Source organism: Malus sylvestris, chromosome 3, assembly GCF_916048215.2.
Source record: "Malus sylvestris chromosome 3, drMalSylv7.2, whole genome shotgun sequence".
Taxonomy (NCBI): Eukaryota; Viridiplantae; Streptophyta; class Magnoliopsida; order Rosales; family Rosaceae; genus Malus; species Malus sylvestris.
The window spans coordinates 1,004,990-1,022,106 of record NC_062262.1 but is presented as its reverse complement, the minus strand read 5'-3'; the positions used below and the strand labels follow the sequence as shown (position 1 = coordinate 1,022,106).

General features: G+C 37.1%; 2 protein-coding genes and 2 long non-coding RNA genes across 4 annotated transcripts; 2 read left to right on the top strand and 2 right to left on the bottom strand.

Annotated features, from left to right (window-relative positions):
• Positions 1 to 1,046: 1,046 nt before the first annotated feature.
• On the top strand, positions 1,047 to 3,652 carry LOC126616204 (peroxidase A2-like). Its single transcript, XM_050284223.1, has 4 exons — positions 1,047 to 1,331; positions 2,464 to 2,667; positions 2,751 to 2,916; positions 3,008 to 3,652. The coding sequence occupies exons 1-4, from the start codon at positions 1,104 to 1,106 to the stop codon at positions 3,460 to 3,462; spliced, it is 1,053 nt and encodes a 350-aa protein (XP_050140180.1). The 5' UTR covers positions 1,047 to 1,103; the 3' UTR covers positions 3,463 to 3,652.
• Positions 3,019 to 15,680, bottom strand: LOC126616207 (uncharacterized). The gene is made up of 2 exons (XR_007621056.1): positions 15,534 to 15,680; positions 3,019 to 3,104 (listed from the first exon to the last, which is right to left on the bottom strand). It is a non-coding gene; the product is annotated as an uncharacterized LOC126616207 (long non-coding RNA).
• On the bottom strand, positions 4,074 to 5,360 carry LOC126616208 (uncharacterized). Its single transcript, XR_007621057.1, has 2 exons — positions 4,519 to 5,360; positions 4,074 to 4,398 (listed from the first exon to the last, which is right to left on the bottom strand). It is a non-coding gene; the product is annotated as an uncharacterized LOC126616208 (long non-coding RNA).
• LOC126616203 (peroxidase A2-like) lies at positions 13,912 to 16,072 on the top strand. The gene is made up of 4 exons (XM_050284222.1): positions 13,912 to 14,142; positions 14,891 to 15,094; positions 15,178 to 15,343; positions 15,437 to 16,072. Exons 1-4 carry the CDS (start codon positions 13,912 to 13,914, stop codon positions 15,889 to 15,891), a joined length of 1,056 nt encoding a protein of 351 aa, XP_050140179.1. The 3' UTR covers positions 15,892 to 16,072.
• The last annotated feature ends 1,045 nt before the right edge of the window (positions 16,073 to 17,117 follow it).

The following is a 17,117-nucleotide window of genomic DNA, read 5'->3' as shown; positions in this document are numbered from 1 at the left end:
ATAAATAAACCCAAGAAGCAACACTTCAAGTTGTTTTGAAACTCAAAAATATTTTTTTCTAAAACTATTTTCAGTCATTTTTAAAAAAAATTCCAAACAAGTCCTAAATTTCTAGAGATGTTATAATTAGGTATGTCTTTGTGTAATTAACAAAGCCATGATATATCTGATACTTCTTTTATGAAAGTACTATTCACACACTTATTTTTACATTTGCACACCCGTGTTAGTTTTTTATTAGTGATATTTTTCAATTTATTTGATCTGACAACCGAAAATTACGAAGAATGTGTGAAAAATAAAAACAAAAGTGTGAATAGCACTATCCCTTCTTTTATTCAACTCATTAGTTTATTCATCCGCCCATTCAACTAATGTTATTCTTCTCTCTTTTTCCTATTTTTTATAAGAAAAGAGAATTTACAATTATTGTCTCGTTTTCTTGCGGTGATTATTATACATTGTTTTCTAATTTGGACTTTGAATTTTAATCAAGATACCATATTGATCGAATTAAAAAACTTATTATCTAAACACACTTCAAGTTCGGGACACTTCTAATTATTAACTAACTTTTGGATTGAAACCTCACCTTTTTTCGCGGGAAGGGTAGTAACATTTAGGAGGTTCCCTCCCTCCTAATCTCTCTCCCTTTTCCTTTTCTTTTATTTGAATGGTTACGGTTTAATCACGTCAACATCTTATATTGATTTTTTTATAAAGACAATAAGACAAAAAACAATATGTGAGAGAAGGAGAAGGAATAAGATGAGAATAAGAGGAGAGAAAATCATACTCCACAGATACTCCATATGACAGATTATATTGCATCCAGGGACCCACATTCTGGATTCCAGTATATCATCATGGTTCACTTCACGTAAAGAAGAAAAAGGGAGAAAAGGGAGAAAAGGGCTTCGATTTTTATTTATTTAAGTTAATTTGAACTTTTTACCAAAAAAATAAACCTAATTTGACATCTACCTAACGCGGGTTTCTCATCTACCAGTTCACTCTGTCACTCAATAAATAGACCTATACCGTTTGGCTCACATATGCATTGATCAACATATGTTAGAAAAATCGAACACCACCTGAGAAAAATGCCTCCTTATAGTGCTCAATTGTATTACAAATATGTTTTGGCAGTGTTACTAATCTTGTGTGCAAGTGCAGGATGTGGTGATGCTCAGTTGACTCCTACGTTTTATGATGAATCATGCCCGAATGCCACCACCATTGTGCGTGGAGTCATTGAAGAGGCTCTGCAGACCGATCCCCGGATTACTGCCAGCCTCACTCGGCTTCACTTTCACGATTGCTTCGTCAACGTATGATTCATTTCTTTGCTTTTGATACCCTTTGTTTGTAAAAAAAATATTTCTTTGGCCGGTGTTCTTATCACGAATTTCAGTCCGGGATTTTTTTTTTTTTTTTTTTTGGAAATTTCCAGTCCGGGATTTTGGTTTTTAAGTATGGCCTCAGTAGTAGTGCACCAGCTCGATTTATGGTGTTATGCTTATTTAGTGTATAGTGCAAGGAGATTTAAGTGCCTTTGACCTAACATAGTTTTGAGGGAGCTTATTTGTGAAGAACCCTTTTAATTAAAATAAGTAGAACTTGTAGTTGGAGCCACTATTCTGAAAATTCCTGCTTATACACTAGGCAACTGGTTACCGTCCCAATTAGTCCCTAGGCGTTTTAAAATTAAGAAAGTGTGCCTAAACCCGCTTAGGTGTCCGCCTAGGCGCCCACTTAGCCCTCCTAAACCTGCCTATGCATCGCCTAGGTTGCGACTCCACCTAGACATAAAATTGATAACTTTCATTTTGCATTTTATTTTTGTCAATAAAATGTAAGAGACTCATTGAATACTTGGATAAACACTTATTATATGTTTGTTTCCAATATTTACAATATGTCCTAATACTTTATAATTTGTATGTTATTTTATCTAGCAATTTACATATCCAATACAATTATGTGTCTTTTGAAGTATAAATAGACACTTATTTATACAATATACAATAAATTGCTTAAATTGGTCTAGTTCTCGTAGGGCCCCGCCTAACTGTTAGGCTCTAGCCCGCCGCTCGACTATCGCCTAACGTCTTTTAGAACTTTGGTTGGAGTACCAAAAGATCTGTCCATGTTTTCTTTTCTTTTTATCCAAATGGAATTAATATTAGTTTCCCTGAAAATATCTCCGTGGTATCAGATGCGAAGTTTAATTAGTTCTTCAAAGATTTAAGCTGAACAACTTATTCAACTTTGAAAACATACCAACCAAGATTACTTTGTATATATTAGCAGCTTCTAAGTTACTGGACTTCGGAACAATGCCTGAGCACAAAAGTGCTTTTATTATCAGCTGCTTCTCTGTTAATAGAACTTCAGAAGACGTAAGCAAAATTCAAAAACATGCAATTTTTAGTTGAAAAACACTTGTTGATTATATTTCAGGGTTGCGATGGATCAATTCTGCTGGACAACAGTACCAATCCTAACAGTACCATTGACAGCGAAAAAACAGCAGTGCCAAATAACAACTCGGCCAGAGGATTTGATGTTGTGGACAATATCAAGACTGCATTGGAGAATGCTTGTCCCGCCGTCGTTTCCTGTGCTGATATTCTCGCCATTGCTGCCGAAGAATCTGTTGCTTTGGTATACATTTCAAGCTCCAACAACAATTTAAAGCATTTTGTTTCATGAGATTTGGAATTTGAGTAACTAATCTATGGTTGCAGTCTGGAGGTCCTTCATGGACAGTGCTATTAGGAAGAAGGGATAGCTTAACAGCTAATCGCACGGCTGCCAACGAAGCCCTTCCAGCTCCTACTTTTACACTTGACGAACTCGAGGCCAACTTCTTAGCTGTAGGCCTCAACACCACGGATCTGGTTGCACTATCTGGTAAGCAAGCAAATCGTACGGCTGCAAAAAAATATATCTAACTATGTTCCCTCTCTTTATAGTAACAAAATTTGGCATGCAAAATTAACAGGTGCTCACACATTTGGGCGTGCTAGATGTCTAACTTTCACCGATCGATTGTATAACTTCAGCGGCACAGGCAGTCCTGATCCGACCTTGAACTCAACCTACTTAGAAACATTGAGTGAGATATGCCCACTGAATGGGAATGGCAGTGTACTGACCAATTTGGATCCTGTAACTCCTGACACTTTCGATGCAAAGTATTTCTCGAATCTTCAAGTCGAGGAAGGCTTGCTCCAAAGCGATCAAGAGCTGTTTTCAACTAGCGGGGCTGATACCATCGACATTGTTAACAACTTCAGCGCTAATCAGAGCGCATTCTTTGAGAATTTCGGGGAATCCATGATTAAAATGGGTAATATAAGCCCGTTGACCGGAACCGAGGGGGAGATTAGATTGAGCTGCCGTAGAGTTAATGGAGAATCATATGGATTAACTGCTACTTTGGTAGCTGAGTACTAATTAATTAAATAAATTAATGTTATGGAAAAGTAGTTAAGCCTTATGCTTCATATGATGATTGTGATGATCATGACTACGAGTACCGAGCTCACCTTCGAGCTTTTATGGCTAGTCCCCTTTGCTCAGTAAACTTAAATAAAAGACAGATCGACTTCACATCCATTTGAAGAAGATATATATTATCAGCTTATATCACGGGATCTCAGGGTTTTCGAAGGATTGTGTTATTTTAACTAGAGACTGAATGTGAATTTTACAATGCAACAATCATGAGGCAATCACCCCACCCCTTCCCTAATTACAACTTAAGTACTTACTAGAAAAACTGTCAGCGCTCTGCTGGGCGTTTTCAAACTATAATAACAATAGCAATGAATAATATCCTAAAAAAATCACTCAAATGGCAGCAACAACATACTCGCATTTTCAAATGCAGCAATCTAGATGACGCACATTTTACTTGAGTAATTACCACAAAACCACAAATTAACACGGTCATCTCCAAATAATTGAAAAACCAAGAGATAGGTGAATCGAAACAGTAAAATAAGTAGTTCAGTTTGCATTTACATTCTATTAAGTTGACATCAAGAGCCAATATACAATCAAAATGGTGAATTCGAAAGTTTCTATTAACAAAAGTTGCAATGATAAAATATAGTTTCTTTGCATCAGAAATAAAAGTAGCACGCAGTTCACATAAATTTTGTTTGTGCATGCAACATGACAAAATACATGTCCTGCAAGCTCTGTTGTCGTGCTAGCAATTGCAAAAAAAGTAAAAACAAAATAATAAAACAGGTTCTTATGGCCTGTGCATCAGGTAACTTTAGATATGGAATGCCCAAAAAAAATATAAATATATGTATATGTCTAATCCTTCGCAGCAATCCATCATGAACTCTTCCATAGCTCACTTCTTTTGTGAATGAAGATCTTCAGCATCGAGAAGGAAACCAGAAACAAATATTCAATAACTATCCAAGTTAGCTTATATTATTGTAAATAGTATCGTATCAAGCAATTTAGAAAGAATACATAAATGAATCACCTAACCTGGATTCATGACGACATAATGGAAGGATGTTATGCTTCTAAAACTTGACCAGCCATGGACAAGATGGCGACTTTAACATGTCTAAATATATTGCAAGGTTTAAAACCTAAGAAACTACTATGTCTGAAGGGTCGAAGAAATATAAGCATAACGAAAGAACATTTTTGTGATAAGTAGGCATAGTTTGTAAAATGTTGAATTCATGCCACCCATGATACATAGGCTAAAAAGGAAGTCAGAGAGAAAGCTAAAACTGTCAACAAATCTATTTGGATGGCAGACATCCTGTAAAAATTAAATCTAAGAGGAGAAAACTTGCTATAGCTCATCTAGTACGGCAAGTGACCATTGAATGAGTAGACGTGACAGCCGAGGAAGCAGTGGAGGAGGATCATCGATAGCAGGCTCATATGGAGGCACGGACCTGGAGATTGAGCTGGTTGGAGGTGTGGTGGACACGGATCCAATAGTGGCGCATATGCACAAGGTCCAATAGGCACGGGCACAGGTCCAGATTGTGGCGCATATGAAGCAGCAGAGGCAGGCGCAGATGCTGAATGAAGGGCGTGGGCCTTGAAGCAGACATGGGGCCGTTTAGGGAAAGGAGGGGAGAGGGAGAAGAACCATAGACATATTTCCAGAGATCTTGACCAATGAGATAAGTTGACTAACCCAAACAATATACTTGGTGATAGAAAGTTTAAGGAAGGTTGCAGCGTTTTGATCGGATAAAGAGGAAGAAGGTGATGCCATGAGGAATAATGGTGGGACGTCCAGGGAAGAAGGGGAGAGCAGAAACCTAGGACTTAAGAAAACTTAGACGAGTGATACCATGTAGAATAATTACTCTTTGTATTGATGTGTGAACAATATTACAATATATATACGATATATTAATTCCTATTGAGGTAGAAATTCTACACTAATTACAATTGAAAATCACATTTTTATAATACATGCTATAATTACAAAGAGAATTTCTATTCAATTAAGGAAATTGTTATTGACACTCTAAAAATCTCATTTTGCACTCTAAACTTTCTATATAAAAAAATAAATACACTTTTGAAAAGTTAGGCTTGTTTTATTAACACCTCACAATTTGTTGACTATACCTCACATACTTAATACACTCTATATTTACTTTTTAAATTAAATTTTTTTAACACATGCCACATATTTTCCAATACTATCCTCACATCTCGTACACCCCAGACCTCACATCTCACACACCCCCACAATCATCAACTAATTAACCACACGTCAAACTCTTCATCTCTTTCACACAATAGAATAATCCACATTACAAGAAAGATGAATTAAATTGTATAAAATCTCCATCTTGTCGTTTGATTTATAAACATCCATCAAATTTTCTTGAACAATCACGTTGGATTCTAAGAAACCTGAAGGACAAATGGTATGAACTGTTCTTATAAGGTCATGTCAGTTCCAACCAGCCAAAAAACATTGAATTTCTTCATCATCAAACAACCACAAGAATATTACATTTATTACATCTTAAAAATTTACAACATTCTACAGTTTTCTTCCTATTTCTTGGATTCCAACTAGAGCAGGGCTTTGCAAAAAGTCAAATTTTTATTCCATTGTTTAAATAATTTCTTGAATATGAAAACCAACGAATGAACGAGGAGCAAAACTCAATTTTTTTGTTCCATTCATCAAAAGATATATTTTCATCAACTTGTTTGTGTTTTTAGGGTTTTGTTCTACAATGGAGAGTAAGAGTAACTCTAAGGGCTCGAATAGTCATTTCATATTAGAGTTACAAGTTGTTTAGTATTACATTTTAAAGTAAGGTATATTCAACAACGTGTGGGGTGTTAATAAAAAAACTCAATTAATTATAATATAACAGGATTTAAGACCCATAGACAATGTTCTCTCTCATTGAGATGAGAGAGACTGCCAAATTTGCCCAAGAGCTAGTACTAGTAACCGAAGACACGCATGCATGCCTTTGTTGACTTTAGTACGAAACAAATTCTATACTATTGGATGCGTTTGTTGCACCTGATCATTATTTCGGACTGAACTAGCTTCATGGACTAAGCTGGGCTGACTTATACTAGACTAAGCTGGACTAACTTAATGAAGCGTTTGGTGTAGTGTCGGACTAAAAAACTGAATAATAACATATTCTAATATAATATTATTTAATCTAATATATATTAATATTTTATTATTTAGTCTCTTTTTCTTTTTTTCTAAATTCTCTTCTTCTCTCCTGAAAATTCATTCCACACTTACAGATCATTCAAACAATTACAGAGCAAATCAAATGCCAATTCCAGATCACATCAAATCCAGTTCGAGATCAAAACCCAATTTAAATCAAAACCAAATGAAAACAAGAATCCCAAGCCATTGCCCTTGGCGGAGAACACGCCGCTGTGGCTCTGGCGTTTTTGGCCTCCCATATTCCTTCAAGCGCATTGGATGGCTCACCCACCATTGGGTTCACAAGATCCGATCAATTGTGCGAAGCCGACAAGTCCGAGGTCAAGTTCAAAGCGCAGCGAAGCAAACGGCTAGAGTTGGATGGACAACGATAAGAGCGGGATCTTCCTCAGTTTGAAATTCTGGGTTCAAGGTGAGGAGAGAGGGAAAGAGTGGTGGTGGGCTGTTGGTGTGATCTTGCTAGAGTTGGCGAGTTGTGGTGTGATGGTGGTTGTCGGTGCTCAAGAGAACAAAGAGCAGAAAAAGGATGAGAGGGAGCATACGAAAACAGATCAGACGAGGTCTTAGCAATCCCATGGGTATGGGGGGTCTCGCTAAGAACTCCTAGTGAAGGAGTTTGTCCATGCGAGTCCCCTTTAATCTCATTAAACATAATACCACTACGGAACAAACAACTGGTCTAATAGTTAGTCCAATCTAATCCAATAACACTTAGTGAAGGCAAACAAACGCCCCCTTATAATTTTAGTACTCCCTGCTGCTTCCCATGCATGCATTTCAAGATTCCGAAATAACCTTTCAACACATTAATTATTTCGAACAAACCTTTTCCACAAATGTGCATGCATGCATGTCTAATCCAGAACTAAATAGGTAAATACGCAAATTGTCTTACAATAAAGATAGGGTAAATTACATAGTACCTCATCAGGTTTAAGGTCTATTACAACCTCATACAATATCTTTAAAGCATTTCACTTTCATACCTCACCTACTATTTTATTTCAATATAGTACCCCCGTTACATTTTCCATCAATTGATCCGTTAAGAGCTAACATAGTTGCCACATTTGTGCCACTTGGCTACCAAATTTATGTCAGGTGGCAAATTTTTTTTATTATATACATTTAAGAATAAATAATTAAAGAAAAATTATTTAAAAAATCAAAAATATATATATAATCCCCAAAACCCATCTTCCCCCCTCCGACTCACCTCCCTCTCTTGCACCCCACCTCCCTCCTTCCACAGCCGACGCCCAGAAGAACTCACACCCATAAAAATAGCGCCCTCCTCCTTAGATCCCACAGGGCCGCCGACTGCCTCACCTCTATTGGCGCCTCATCGCCTTTGGCAGGATGGACACCGTACTCTCACCGAGATGTGAGTCATCTTCTTTGATCCTCAAGACCTGGTTGTGCAACACGCACCTCTCCTTCGTCGTCTTCCTCCACCATCGCCTCACCGACCTCAACGATTCCATCTCCTCCAACGACCCTGCGTTGTCCTCCTCCCACTCGTCTGTACACGCCTTCTTCTCCTTTGACGAGACGAATAACATACTCCGCCGGACCTCTTCCATCATCTCCCGAATCTCGTTCTGGCATGGGATCTGAGGTTTTATAACCTTTATTGCCGTTGCTTTTTGTGGTTGTCTGGGTCGATTTAGGGAGGAATTTTTTAAAATGGAGCTCAAATCGAAGATAGAGGAGGAGAGGACGGCGGTGGGGGAGTGGTTCTAGTTTTGGGTGATGAGGTAGGAGACGGGTTGGTTTTGGGTGGGGGGGATGGGGTGTTTGGATTGCAGGGAAGGGGAAGGGCACGGGGAAGAAGATATGGTTTTTTTTTCTTTTGGTTGAGAAGATTCAGGTTTTTTTTTTTAAATATTATTTTTTTTGCCACTTGGCACATAGGTGGCAGCCATGTGGTACAAATGTGGCTGCCACATCAGCTCTTAATGGATCAATGGATGGAAAATGTAACAGAGGTACTATATTGAAATAAAATAGTAGGTTATGTATGAAAGTGAAATGTTTTTAAAATGTTGTATGGAATTGTAATAGACCTCAAACCTAAGGGGGTATTATGTAATTAACCTATAAAGATATATACTCGACTAGCTAATCACCGTCCAATTATATAATCATGAGATATATATTTTCCTTTTACAGTTATGCTCCGTTTGTTACACAATACGTACTAAGAAACTCTCTTAACAAGGATACTGTTGGAAATTTTAAGTAGAAATTTCATTGTCCCACATTGGTCACTATCAAAAGGTTACCTTACTTTATAAGGTTTTGTTCTTTATAGAAAGTGATTCAAGTGATGGAACATGAAGAAGAAAATTAGGCTCAACCTTGAGATTGGGCTTTGAGGTGTACTAATTAATTGATAATTAATATATAATATAATTAATATATCAACGGACTCATAAACTTATTATTTATAAATCCATTTGTATGTCATTTAGAACACATAAAAATAAAATTATATATATCCATCTGCATGACATTTAAAACACAGAAAAATAAAATAATTCTACAATCTCAAACATTCTTACTATGAGAACCACAAAGGAATTCGTCAAAAGTTAAGTTTTCCGATGCTGGAATTCTAACTTAGATCGTTGAATCTTGGTGAAGCTTATTATATATACATCTTAGATTGTTGAATCTTGGTGAAGCTTATTATATAGACATCTATCTGCATGGTATTTAGAACACAGAAAAATAAAATTCTTCTACAATCCCAAACATTCTTACTAAGAGAACCACAAAGAAATTCGCCAAAAATCAAGTTTTCCGATGTTGGAATTCTAACTTAGATTGTTGAATCTTGGTGAAACAGCAGACATCCGTAGAACTACAAGTATTGAGTAGGGACGAAAATTTTGTTTCAAAGACATTGCATTACGCAAGCCTCGATCTTCAGTTTATCTGCTAATATTATTTTGATTTTTTCATATTCTCTTAAATTATTTATTAGTATTTATTATTTATTAACACATATAAATTTATTATTGATTATTAATATTTATCCAACAGACACCTGAGGCATGATTCTTACTTTAGGTGAGACTCGATAAGTGGGCCTGCCCCCTTTTTATGAGGAAAGACTTTTAGTCCCGCCTTTAAGTAAAGCTAGCACTACACTTTCACGTGTAGAAATGTTGCATGACCTAAAAGCAGCCAGAGACCCCTCACAACTCTGTGGGCGGGGCTAGTACACTAGTTTAAAGTCGAGGTATAAATTCCTAAGATATTCCAGTATACTACGAATTCCCACTAGTTTAAACTTTAAAGTCAAGGCATATATTTTTGTGATAATTCGATACAGAACCAATTCCTATGAAAATTATTATGTTTAATCTTAAAACTTACTTATCAATTTAAGTTCATTGACTTTGATCCATATAATCCTTTTCTTTTTTTTTTCTTTTTTTTGTGGTGATGAGTATGTGGCAACTTTAAAGCTATGCTTTGTGAATTTATTTTTCCGAACACACTATATACCCCTGGGCTATTTTAGAAATTATATCATTTTAATTATCCAGATTTTTAGTAATTTGACTGCTCCTATTAGTGTACTTTGGACATGGATTAGAGGTAATCGTATGTGTAATTAAGTTATGATTTTCTTTGGTTAGCATGATATCTCTCCTTATTTGTCTAATTTCTGTAGTATTCTTGTGATGGAAGGGGGAAATTGTAAAGTTTGTTCATGGAGTCCGTAGAGAATATCGGAAAAAAGGCACAAATCCCAAGTCATACAACAAACAAAAATTTTAGGGTGCTTTGGAGTATAGAACTCCGAATGTTTTAACAGCTAGATTTTTTTTTTTTTTTTTTTTAACATTCAAGATATCTCATATTTCGGAATATTGTAAAAAATCCCACAACAACTAGGAGAGGTCACATAATACGGACCAAACCAAGCTAACGACAAAAACAGAACGTGAAAAAAGGAGCAAAAAATAGAGAGACAGCAGCTCCCAAGGACAAAGGCAAGAGGGAAAAGCTGGGAAGAGCAACATGGTCAAGCTTTAAACCTCCCACCTAGCTAAGCCCTGAAAAACTCAATGGAGGGGAGGACATGGCAGGCCATCAGAAACCCTTTCATCTTCAATAATGGCATGGTATGTGTTGCAATGACGTTACACCCCTTATAACATCACGAAACCAGACCATGATGCAGGACTAAATTAAAGTAAGTAGTGGCTATTGTAGAAAGGTTAAATTTCTAGAGATGTTAGTCATGTTTTGCTTATTCAGTTTAAATTTCTATATAAATAACTCATGTACATGTGGAATACGATCAAGAGACAAATATTTTTTACATTAATATTTCTTTTGAACTTTTAAATTTTATAACATCCAAAGGTTTTGATTAAGAATAATGTGGAGGCTTTTAGTCTTAAATAACATGAATGATGACATGGATTATAACTAATATAATATATAAACAAATAAAGATTAAAACTGGGAATTTCGCTCAAACAACAAAAACCCTAGAAGCCTATTTGACTGATCTTGTGGATTCGCAGCCAAAGTCTAGTACATCTGTGGAGATTGGGGGATGGAGATTCAGTTAAATTCCAACTATGTGATTAATGATACAATGTTGAGTAGTTTATTGTTTGCTATTTAATATATTGTTGCAAAAAAATTAAAATTGGGAGGAAAGCAAAAGAAAAAAACAAGGAGGGAGGAAGCCCTCCATTAATGCTTTGGTGGTAAGTCATCACAATACGCATGTAACATGGATTTTTTGCAACAAAAACTAGAAAACAAATAACCATATATGCATGTAAAATGTTTATCACATGGATTTTTTTACAACAAAATTCTAAAAAATAAATAACCATATGATAAATGATGGTTAATTGGATATATTTCACGAGGAAAATTATAATTGAATGAGGAAGGCAACCCATATTTTCTTTGCAGATAGAATAAATTTTCGGAATGGGATATATTCTTGTTTGGATTTGCTTTTAGCTTTTTTTTTTCTTGGCATACAAATTAGGGGTGGAATTTTTTCCCGAAAATCCCGAACCGTCCCGATCCCGTCCCGAAATTAGCCCGAAAAATTCCCGAACCGAATTTCCCGAAACCGATCCCGACCCGAAAGTTTCGGTTTGGGATTCGGCCACACCTTTGAAAGCTTTCGGGAATCCCGAACCGAACCGAATATTATATATATATATATATATATATATTTATTTATTTTTAATTTTTAATTTTTAATTAGAAATTACTTGAACCGTTGGATTTGTTAAAATCAAATCCAACCGTCCATAGTTAGGTCATTTGTTTGTTAGGTATCAGACTCTCTCAGTCGCTCTCGCTCTCTTACCTCACTGGCCTCACTCACACACACTCTCACTCTCACAGTCACTCTCACAGTCCCCCCGCTCCACTCCTCCGTCGAATCCACGCCGCTCCTCATCGTCCATCACTCCATTGACTCACGCCGCTCCACTCTTCCATCGAATCCATGCCGGTCCTCGTCGTCGATTGACTCACGCCGCTTCTCCATGGACTGACGCTTCTCCATCGACTCACACTCACACACTCGAATCCGACACCAATCGAGTCCCAAAATCCAGGTTAGTAGGCCTAGAAGCTTTCCCAGTACTTACTGAAAGTACCTGTTCATCATCATGAACTTCTCTTCACGGAATTTGTTGACTGAATTCTCCCTCCTGTACTTACTGAAAGTACCTGTTCATCATATGCAGGGGGAGTAGGGCCTCCACTAGAAGAAAGCCTCGAGGTCTTCCCTGATTGACTTGTGGGGTTCACCGAAGGTGCTACATCATTTCTTCGAGCAATGTGGGTGGACTGAGATCTTTGGGTAGCTGCTGCACCCTTAGCTGATGATTGCAATTGGGCACCTCTCTTATTTCCTTCTTTCCCAACCTTGCAAGCTTCTTTCCCTCCTTTGCAAGCTTCTCTTCTTTCCAGAGCATTGTAACTAACAGAGCCAACAAAAGGTATATCATCTATACACACAATTTCCCCCTAATTTCTTTGAAATAGCCGTAGGGCCAAGGAACTAGCAAACTGTCTTGAGTTAAATATTTCATCGGTTCGGTCCGAAGTTTCCCGAAAATCCCGAAACACTTTCGGGAATCCCGAATTTCGGGATTCCAATAGTTTTGGTTCGGTTTCGGGATATAAAATCCCATCCCGAAATGTTTTGGTTTGGGAATCGGGTTCGGGGTTTCGGTTCGGGATCCCGACCCGAACCAGCCCTAATACAAATGGTATTATATAGCCATGTTAGGAAATATTCACTGCATTAAAGATAAAGATGAATTTCGTCAATGGCATATTGCAGACCTTTTATTTTTTGCTGTTGGAGAGTTATTGACCTAAATGGCAGAGGAGGAAGATGAAGGCTGGACCTAGTTTAACTTCATGAAATTCCTTTATCAAATATTTTACCTGAAGCAATGCCGTCATTTAGTAGCATCTTAACCTTAACTAGAAGCATTAGATGTAAATAAATATCCAAGAGCTTATAAAAAGTGTAAAAATGTTTGTCCCTTGATCCTATCCCAGTATATATACGTTAAATACTAGAGATGTTATACATCTTTGTTTAATTAATAGAGCAACGATATCTTTGATACTTCTTTATTTCAACTCATTAGTTTATATATCAACTTCTTCAACTAATGTTAGAATTACTCTCATTTTCTTTTTTAATAAGAAAAGATAATTTACAAATATTGTCTCATTTTCTTGCAGTGATAGTTATTACATTGTTTTCTAATGTGGAGCTTGAATTTCAATCAAGATACAATATTGACCAAAAAACTTTTTTTTTATCTGCACACACTTCAATTTCAATACGCCTCTAATTATTAGGTGCTTTTTGAATTGAAAACTCAACTTTTTCCGGCGCAACATTTTATCATTCACATGGCAGATTATATTGCATCCAGGGACCACATTCTGGATTCCAGCGTATCTGCATGGTTGTAAAGGGGTAAAAGGGCTTAGATATTTATTTATCAAAGTTAAATTAGAACTTTAAAATCCATGTTCGACTTATCTACCTAACGCACGCCTTTCATTTTTATATCCAATAAAGCTTGTCAGTTTGGTGCCAATCCACTTTCTGTCACTCCATAAATAGGCCTACTAATTGGCTCACATATGCATTGATGAACATGATGCATTCTTCTTGTAGCGCTCAATTTTGTTACAAATATATGTTTGTAATATTACTAATCTTGTGTGCAAGTGCAGGATCTGGTGATGCTCAGTTGACTCCTACGTTTTATGATGAATCATGCCCGAATGCCACCAGCATTGTGCGTGGAGTCATTCAAGAGGCTCTGCAGACGGATCCCCGGATTGCTGCCAGCCTCATTCGGCTTCACTTCCACGATTGCTTTGTCAACGTATAATTCACTTCTTTGCTTCTGATCCCTTTGTTTGTTACAAATCTTTCTTTGGCCGGTGTTGTTATCACGAATTCCAGTCCAGCATTTTGGTTTTAAGAATGGCCTCGGTAGTCAGTGTACCAATACGATTATGGTATTATGCTTATTTAGTGTATAGTGCAAGGAGATTTAAGTGCTTTGACTATTTAAGATAGCTTTTTAAGAAAGTTGAGGTTTCATCATAAAATTAATTGGCAATATGGGGAATAAACCAACTTACATACAAATCTATGCAAGGTCCATCTTCTCATCCATGTAGGATTCATTCTCAACGGTTTTGACGGCTGTAGTTGTAAAGGACCCTTTTAATTAAAATGTAGCAATAGAACTTGTACTTGGAGCACAAAAAGATCTGCCCATGTTTTCTTTTCCTTATTAATATTAATTTCCCTTCTCCCAGACCCTGCGTAAAGCGGGAGCCTTGTGCACTGGGTACGACCTTTTTTTCCCTGAAAATATATCATAGTATCAGATGCAATGCTTTTAGTTCTTCAAAGATTTAAGCTGAACAACATATTCAACTTTGAAATACCAACCAAGATTACTTTGTATATATGGCAGCTTCTATGTTACAGGACTTCGGAACAATGCCTAAGCACAAAAGTGCTTTTATTAGCAGCTGCTTCTTTATTTATAGAACTTCAGAAGAAGTAAAATTCCAAACGTGCAATTTTGAGATGAAAAGAACTTGTTGATTCTATTTCAGGGTTGCGATGGATCAATTCTGTTGGACAATAGTACCAGTTCTACCAGTACCATAGACAGCGAAAAAACAGCATTTGCAAATAACAACTCAGCCAGAGGATTTGATGTTGTGGACAGTATCAAGACTGCATTGGAGAATGCTTGTCCCGCCATCGTTTCCTGTGCTGATATTCTCGCCATTGCTGCCGAAGAATCTGTTGCTTTGGTATATATTTCAAGCTTCAACAACAATTTAAAGCATTTTGTTTCATGAGATTTTGTAATTGAGTAATTAATCTATGGTTACAGTCTGGAGGTCCTTCATGGACAGTGCTACTAGGAAGAAGGGATAGCACAACAGCGAATCGCACGGCTGCCAACGCAGCCATTCCAGCTCCTACTTTAACACTTGATGGACTCAAGGCCAACTTCTTAGCTGTAGGCCTCAACACCACTGATCTGGTTGCATTATCTGGTAAGCAAGCAGATCGCACGGCTACAAAAAAAAAATATCCTCACTATGTTGCTTTACTTTATATTAACAAAATTTGACATGCAAAATTGACAGGTGCTCACACATTTGGGCGTGCTAGATGTCAATCTTTCACCAATCGATTGTATAACTTCAGCGGCACAGGCAGTCCTGATCAAACCTTGAACTCAACCTACTTAGAAACACTGAGTGAGATATGCCCGCAGAATGGGAATAGCAGTGTGCTAACCAATTTTGATCCTGTAACTCCCGACACTTTTGATGCAAATTATTTCTCAAATCTTCAAGTTCAGAAAGGCTTGCTCCAAAGCGATCAAGAGCTGTTTTCAACTAGCGGGGCTGATACCATCGACATTGTCAACGACTTCAGCACTAATCAGAGCGCATTCTTTGAGAGTTTCGTGGAATCCATGATTAAAATGGGGAATATAAGCCCCTTGACCGGTACTGATGGAGAGATTCGATTGAACTGCCGTAGGGTTAATGGAGATTCATATGGATCAGCTGCTACTTTGGTAGCTGCATATTAATTAAATTAATTAAGGTTATGTAAAACTAGTTAAGCTTGATGCTTCATGTGATGATGGTGATGATCATTACTACATATATTTGAAAAAAGACAGATCGAATTCACAGTAATCAACCACATATATTTGAAGAAGATATGTATTATCAGCTTATATCATGGAAACTCGGGTTTTCTTTGTTTCACTCTTACTCTCGAAATCATTTGCCTTAATTCATGGATGTTTGTTGCTTAGACAAATCCCGCAGTCAAGGTTTAACTTAAGGAGAAAGTTGTGGTGTGTACATCTTCTCCTTGTTGCAACTTAAACGTCCTCCAATCAGTGTGACATATAATTGAAATGTTATTGAATATATATACACGCGCACACACACTTTTATCATTTTTCCACATGGTATCAGAGCGGGTATCCTCAGGCCAGTCTCTGCATGTCCTTGTTCTTGAGTTTCTTTCAGCTTACAAAGAATGGCAGAAGAAAGCTCAGTTAACTAGGAGGCATCTCCTAGTCTTGAACTAGAAATGGTGATTAAAGGAATTACAACCAACGGTTATACTCCTATCGATCCATTCCACTACAAACATAAATTTCTACTTGTTTGAATTGGAAATCTCAAGTCATAGCAAATTGTATCCAGTGGTGCGAACTTTCTCATTCACTCTGCTTGTAACGAAATGGCTAATGAACAACTCAACAACATACCTTGAATATGAACGAGCAAGATCCTTGTGTACGAAATTTGCTCCTACGAGAGGCTTCAACAACTCCGCTCTCATCATCCAATGAACTTCTAACAAGACACAGACCGATGGATGATCTAACATATTCCCTCAAAGAGAATCACGCACCAACAAAAACTAGGCGCTTTCCTCACTATAATCCCATTACCATCCAACCTGCAAAAGAAGTTCATCATAAACCAACATAACGGAAATTCTATGCTCTTCCAGTAATTGTTTGACTCAAAACACATCCATCAAACAATCCAAAGACCCCCATGTTTCTACAACTAGTGGTAACATCACCTTTATGCTGCTGAATATTCCTCAATTTTTGAAGCCCCTAGTTTCATTTCTACAAATTAAATTAACACAATGGTCAGATCAGATGTGCACATTCGGTGTTGGCAAGTCTTTCTTCCTGGGCCGTGCTGAGTGATCTCACTTGCTTCATTGGAGCATTTTGTTTCCTTCACACCGCAGAGATTCATATATGCATATTTCACGTGTTCT

Coding starts and splice junctions, on each gene's coding strand:
- LOC126616203 (XM_050284222.1), top strand. CDS start 13,912: ATGCATTCTTCTTGTAGCGCTCAATTTTGTTACAAATATATGTTTGTA. Junction 14,143..14,890: donor TCCACGATTGCTTTGTCAAC/GTATAATTCACT, acceptor ATTCTATTTCAG/GGTTGCGATGGATCAATTCT. Junction 15,344..15,436: donor TGATCTGGTTGCATTATCTG/GTAAGCAAGCAG, acceptor CAAAATTGACAG/GTGCTCACACATTTGGGCGT.
- LOC126616204 (XM_050284223.1), top strand. CDS start 1,104: ATGCCTCCTTATAGTGCTCAATTGTATTACAAATATGTTTTGGCAGTG. Junction 1,332..2,463: donor TTCACGATTGCTTCGTCAAC/GTATGATTCATT, acceptor ATTATATTTCAG/GGTTGCGATGGATCAATTCT. Junction 2,668..2,750: donor CCGAAGAATCTGTTGCTTTG/GTATACATTTCA, acceptor CTATGGTTGCAG/TCTGGAGGTCCTTCATGGAC.